This window comes from Thunnus thynnus, chromosome 18 (assembly GCF_963924715.1).
Source record: "Thunnus thynnus chromosome 18, fThuThy2.1, whole genome shotgun sequence".
Classification (NCBI taxonomy): domain Eukaryota; kingdom Metazoa; phylum Chordata; class Actinopteri; order Scombriformes; family Scombridae; genus Thunnus; species Thunnus thynnus.
This window is the reverse complement of record NC_089534.1, coordinates 1,172,299-1,179,462: the sequence shown is the minus strand read 5'-3', so window position 1 is coordinate 1,179,462 and position 7,164 is coordinate 1,172,299. Positions and strand designations below refer to the sequence as shown.

Genomic DNA, 7,164 nt, shown 5'->3' with positions numbered 1-7,164 from the left:
ATCCTGAGCAGGAAATAAAATGTCATCAATCACATGATCGTCTCATTAAACACTGACTGGATCTGTTTCCTTGTTTTAAAGTCGTATCCTGTTACAACAAGAAAAGCTTTTAATGAGATACTTTCATTTTCTGAAATAATGAAAAAACACAGATTAATCTGGTGTCTGTAATAATGAGACAATATGTCATAATGACATGAAAGATACTGTGTTAAAACAGGACGAGTATCTTTGTGTGTGTGTGTGTGTGTGTGTGTGTGTGTGTGTGTGTGTGTGTGTGTGTGTGTTACCTGTCCGGTGGTGTTGGGGTTGGCTCCGTGCTCCAGCAATATCGTGGTGACCTCCACGCGACCTTTGTAAGCCGCCCACATCAGAGCCGTCCAGCCTCCCTGAGACACGACACAGGAAGTTCAAAAACACTGATCCCACAGCGAGAGAGAGAGAGTCAATACAAGAAGATAAACGGTAGAAAACGTTAAAGTAACGTTGAGTTAATGTTGTTTAATTGTTTTAAACAAGATGTTTTTACTGAGCATCATAAACAGACTCAGATTAATAATTCAGATATCACACTGCCAACTGTTGAACCTGATGTAGGTTATTCATTAAAACTTCTCACACACACTACATTTCCCAGGAGTCTTAGCGGCAGGCGGGTGTGTCTCACCATGTCTCGGTGCTCGATGTAGGCGCTGTTCTCCAGCAGCTCCTTCACTACGTCCACGTGACCTTCTTTAGCTGCAGAGATCAGAGCCGACCAGCAGTCCTGACAACACACACACACACACACACACACACACACAGACAGACGCTGTTACCATGGAAACAGCCGCACCATCCTGTTTCCTAGCAACCCCAGCCCCTCAGGTGAAGGAGTTCAGAGAGGAGCTTTAATTATTCCACCGAGGAGACGATAAATAAATGATGTTAATGACACACCGGAGGAAACAGAAATACTCTGATATGTTTAAATATATAAACAACAACATGTTTACTAACTGTAAACAGAACAACAAGAGAATAAAAACACATTAAAGCAGCCGTTTGTTTGTTTGTTTTGCTCACCACGTCGTCCAGGTTGACGTTAGCTCCTCTCCTGATGAGCTCCTGGACGATCTCCAGGCTGCCCTGCTCCGCCGCCAGCATCAGAGGAGTCTGACCGTTCTGTCAACAACAAACAAACAAACAAACAAACAAACAAACAAACATATGAAACATATAAATGAGTCTGAGGATCATCTGCAGACGTGTGACGGTTCTTTATGTATCAGAGATTATAACTATGTGAATGAATAAAACAGCAGAAGAAGAGTTCGTACGTCGCTGCGGCCGTCTACTTCCTTGAAGCGGTCCAGGTGAGCTTTGAGCGCCGGCAGGTTCTCCTCCTCCACGTAGCTGAACAGGTTCTGGATGGCCAGCGTGGTCATCTTGATGGAGGTGGTGGTGTCCATGTTTGATGATGTCACTGCGCCTCCTGCAGGCAGGAGACAGTAGAACAGTCACACCCGCATCATGTGTTCATCTGCATCATGTGTTCACCTGCATCATGTTCATCTGCATCATGTGTTCACCTGCATCATGTGTTCATGTGTTCACCTGCATCATGTGTTCATCTGCATCATGTGTTCACCTGCATCATGTGTTCATCTGCATCATGTGTTCACCTGCATCATGTTCATCTGCATCATGTTCATCTGCATCATGTGTTCACCTGCATCATGTGTTCACCTGCATCATGTGTTCATCTGCATCATGTGTTCACCTGCATCATGTGTTCACCTGCATCATGTTCACCTGCATCATGTGTTCATCTGCATCATGTTCATCTGCATCATGTGTTCATCTGCATCATGTTCACCTGCATCATGTGTTCACCTGCATCATGTGTTCATCTGCATCATGTTCACCTGCATCATGTGTTCATCTGCATCATGTTCATCTGCATCATGTGTTCATCTGCATCATGTGTTCATCTGCATCATGTTCATCTGCATCATGTGTTCACCTGCATCATGTGTTCACCTGCATCATGTGTTCATCTGCATCATGTTCACCTGCATCATGTGTTCATCTGCATCATGTGTTCATCTGCATCATGTGTTCATCTGCATCATGTTCACCTGCATCATGTGTTCATCTGCATCATGTGTTCATCTGCATCATGTTCATCTGCATCATGTGTTCACCTGCATCATGTGTTCATCTGCATCATGTTCACCCGCATCATGTGTTCACCTGCATCATGTTCATCTGCATCATGTGTTCACCTGCATCATGTGTTCACCTGCATCATGTGTTCATCTGCATCATGTTCACCCGCATCATGTGTTCACCTGCATCATGTTCATCTGCATCATGTGTTCATCTGCATCATGTTCATCTGCATCATGTGTTCATCTGCATCATGTGTTCATCTGCATCATGTTCATCTGCATCATGTGTTCATCTGCATCATGTTCACCCGCATCATGTTCATCTGCATCATGTGTTCATCTGCATCATGTTTATCTGCATCATGTGTTCATCTGCATCATGTGTTCATCTGCATCATGTGTTCACCTGCATCATGTTCATCTGCATCATGTGTTCACCTGCATCATGTGTTCACCTGCATCATGTTCATCTGCATCATGTTTATCTGCATCATGTGTTCATCTGCATCATGTGTTCATCTGCATCATGTGTTCATCTGCATCATGTGTTCACCTGCATCATGTTCATCTGCATCATGTGTTCACCTGCATCATGTGTTCACCTGCATCATGTTCATCTGCATCATGTTTATCTGCATCATGTGTTCATCTGCATCATGTGTTCACCTGCATCATGTGTTCACCTGCATCATGTTCATCTGCATCATGTGTTCACCTGCATCATGTGTTCATCTGCATCATGTGTTCACCTGCATCATGTTCATCTGCATCATGTGTTCACCTGCATCATGTGTTCACCTGCATCATGTTCATCTGCATCATGTGTTCACCTGCATCATGTGTTCATCTGCATCATGTTCACCTGCATCATGTGTTCATCTGCATCATGTGTTCACCTGCATCATGTGTTCATCTGCATCATGTGTTCATCTGCATCATGTGTTCACCTGCATCATGTTCATCTGCATCATGTGTTCACCTGCATCATGTGTTCATCTGCATCATGTTCATCTGCATCATGTGTTCACCTGCATCATGTTCATCTGCATCATGTGTTCATCTGCATCATGTGTTCACCTGCATCATGTGTTCACCTGCATCATGTTCACCTGCATCATGTGTTCATCTGCATCATGTGTTCATCTGCATCATGTGTTCACCTGCATCATGTTCATCTGCATCATGTGTTCACCTGCATCATGTGTTCATCTGCATCATGTGTGTCTAATCACCCTGAAACTGGCATCATGAGGCTTTCAAATGCTCCCGTAAAATCAACCGTTAAACAAAGTCTTCATGTGTTTCTGTGTGTTTGGACTGAAGCTGTTGGTGTTCATTTAACCCACAGACTGAAACACAACATGCAGACAATCAGAGACGTTGTTGACATGTTGAACTGTAACGTTGTGTTTATTGTTTCTACTTTTGAAAATAAAATCTGCATTAAATGTGTAAAAATCCTCACAGTTATAATCTGTAACTGGGATTAAAACTCATTTGATGTTCTTCACTTTTCTTTAAGAGTCTTAAATATTGATCTGTTATAAAACACAGAACTGAGGATTATCTGTCCTCACTGAACAGAATATGTATAAATATCTATAAATATGTATAAATATGTATAAATATGTATAAATATGTATAAATCATCAGTATGTTTGATGATATAGTGTGTGTAATAAACTGTGCAGCCTGTAGGAGGCGCTGACAGCTCTTCTATATGTGATGCATTAGAGAATAAAGCAGCGTCAGTATGAAGCTTCCTGTTTAACATTTATTTATCGGCGCTGCAGTCTGGAGATAAATGTGCTGACTGACGTCTGGCAGCAGCAGATACGAGGACCTGAACGCAGCTTCAAGAGGAAACTAAAAGATGTGAAACCAACTTATTTCAAAGAAACGTCTGCAAATCCTGCAGGACTGATAAACCAGACTCACTACACTTTCATCTCCTTCATTAAACTGAGCAGCGACAGTAAAGAGACTCAGTTTACTCAGACGGATCAGGACTATTGATCAGCTGATTGACAGCAAGATCGTCCAATCAGTACACGGGAGAACCTCGTTAATGTTTGTTAATCAGGCTGGATGCATTTAGTGTTTTCATTTTAAACCTTCAGTGGGTCTGAAGACACGTCCAGTCAGACCAGCTTCCATGTAGAGCTGCAACCACTAGTCAATTAACTGATTCATCAATTAACTGATTCATCGATTGTTTTGATCATCAAATATCTAATAATCCTTTCAATAGTCATCTTTTAAGGAAAAACTTCTCTGATTGCAGTTTGTTAACTGTGAATATTTTCTGTCTTTAGTCTCTTTGTGACATTTAAAGACGTCATCTTGTTCTTTTTTCAGCATTTTCTGACATTTTATGGACCAAACGATTAAAGAGAGAAAATAATCTGCAGATTAAATGATAATAAACGAGTCATAACATGATAATAAACTGAACATATTATAACAATATAACATGATTGTTCCAGCTCCGACTCTCTGCAGTGTCCCTGAACATCCCATCATACAGTTCGTCGACAGCCTTTATGTTTCTGTTGTCATGACGACTTCAGCAGCGTGAAACAGTGAGTTCATGTGTTTACTGGGCGTCGACAGTTTATTCACAGTCAGATTAGAAAATAAAGATTAATGATTAATGTTGACATCATCACAAACAGCTGTTATCATCTTGATCATTGATCATATTAATGATCATATTGATGGTCATATTAATGATCAGGACGTATTAACGAGCTGTGTGATTGAATTCATTCTAGTTCATGTTTCACCAGCAGACACTGGTGACTTCACAGTAAACTGACATCATATCTATAATATAATAATAATAATATAATAATAATAATATAATAATAATATAATAATAATATAATAATAATATAATAATAATAACAGTTACTTTAGTAAATCTGTGATCATCACAGTGATGAACCTCATTCTTCATTCAGTTTGATAAATGTATAAATAACGATATGAATTTAATTAATAATATTGATGTTAACTGTCAGAGACTATTATGTTATTATGTTATGTATGTTATATATTATCTTATTATAGTATAATGTTATTGATTCATTTTAAAAAGAAGAGCTCATTATTATTGGTGTCATATGTGTAAATCATCACTGATTATATCGACTAACAATTATTTTCAATATATTTTAATTAGTTTATCATTTTCTCAATTAATCGATTCTCATTTGATCCATAAAATGTGAGAAAATGAGAAACAGTTTCCCAAAAAAACTAAATAACAGCCCACAAATATTCCTGGTTTATATTTATTTTATATTTACTGTCATAGAAGACCAGACACAAATATTCACATTTAACAAGTTTGAAACTGATTTTTTGCTTAAACAATTGATTTATAATTAAATAGTTACAGTAATTTCTAATTGTGAAGAATATTTCATCATATGCCTCCGTTGTTCATATTATTCCAATATGACTCTGATTGGATGATAATTTGATACTTTTAATATAAGATTATATCAACTAACAATTATTTTCATGATCTTTTCATTTGTTTATTATTTTCTAAACTGATCGATTCTCATTTGGTCCATAAAATGTGGAAAATATTCAAAATGCACATCACAGCTGACATGTTCAAATGTCTCGTTTAGTTCAAATGATCTAAAAATATTTTAGTTTATTATCACAGACGACTAATAATCACAGTTCAGACGGTTGAAACTGAGTTTTACACAATTTACTTAAACAACTAGTTAAATAATTGATTATCAAAATAGTTACAGTCAAGAATATTGAATCATATTTAACATTTTGAATTTACTCAATAATTTTTGCACATTTTGTGCAGATATAATATATATATTATATATGTATATATAAATCAGAGCTTTTAATCACCAATTATTTTCTCCATTAATCAATTAGTTGTTTGGTCCATAAAATGTGTTTTCTAAAGTCAAAGATATTCAGTTTACTGTCACAGAGGAAAATATTCACATCTGTAATAAATTGAGAGGCTGGAATCAGAGAATAAATAATAATAATAATAATAAAAACGATGAATCACTTATCAAAATTATTGGCAACTAATCAATGAATGACTCCAGCTCTAATAGATATATATAATATATATACAGTTATATAAACAGAGTGCTTCATTATTCAGACGCTGATTTCTCTGTAATAAATTGTTATATATTAACTTCTTCAGGTTGAACTCAGCTCGTCCGTTGCTTGAATATAAATGACCTTACCGTTAAGCCACGCCCTGTCCGTTATTAACGTTAACAACCTTATCAAATGTAATTACCGGGTCGGTTATTGTTGTTTCAGCACATATCGCTCACTGTGTATCAGGAAAACATTATATAACTGATATTATATCAATAACCCGAATAACCTTCATGCTGTCACAGATTCACTCATTCAGCGAGCAGCCGAAACACGGAAAAGGAAATTAAATTAACCGTCAAATAATCTTATTAAAGCGTTTATCTCTCATATATTCATATAAACCGATCAAACATATAACCGTTACACTGATTTGTTCTGATCGATCCGGCGCCGTGACAAGTGTCAATCAGTGTTAATCGATGACAGAAAAGGATGCTGACGGTTAAAAAAAACGGCAGGAAGAAAAACGTCTTTACCTTCAGAAGAGAATTAAAGTCGGTTTAACCGGACCGGCTTCGGGTCCAGCGAGGATTCGTTCGCTCGTTGTCCGGGTTTAAGTCCGTTTTCTCGGCCTGTGTTCGGATGACAGCCCGGGCTCACTCTCCATCCCGAACAACAGCAGCCATCTTGATCTGAACAACAAGCGAAGAGACAGCCAGTCAACCAATCACAGCCCGCCGCTGCGTGAAGCGCGCCACAATCACTCCTACGCTTCCGGTCACAGCTGCCAAAATAAAGGCATACGCTGTTTTCATAAACAATCCAACCAGCTTTACAAGATAATCCGCTGTTTTCAAGATTATTCTGCTCTCTCTGACCTTCAACAGCAGCCTGATAGTCACCC

General features: G+C 38.3%; 1 protein-coding gene across 3 annotated transcripts in view; it reads right to left on the bottom strand.

Annotated features, from left to right (window-relative positions):
* kidins220b (kinase D-interacting substrate 220b) overlaps nucleotides 1-6,976 on the bottom strand; it is a 31,308-nt gene extending 24,332 nt beyond the window's left edge. For all 3 annotated transcript variants that reach the window (XM_067571670.1, XM_067571671.1, XM_067571674.1), the window contains exons 1-5: nucleotides 6,797-6,976; nucleotides 1,320-1,474; nucleotides 1,066-1,164; nucleotides 668-766; nucleotides 291-389 (exon numbers count right to left, since the gene is read on the bottom strand). In XM_067571670.1, the coding sequence (XP_067427771.1) occupies nucleotides 291-389; nucleotides 668-766; nucleotides 1,066-1,164; nucleotides 1,320-1,451 (429 nt within the window). In that variant the 5' untranslated portion in view covers nucleotides 1,452-1,474; nucleotides 6,797-6,976. The remainder of the gene's footprint in view (nucleotides 1-290; nucleotides 390-667; nucleotides 767-1,065; nucleotides 1,165-1,319; nucleotides 1,475-6,796) is intronic.
* Nucleotides 6,977-7,164: the final 188 nt, after the last annotated feature.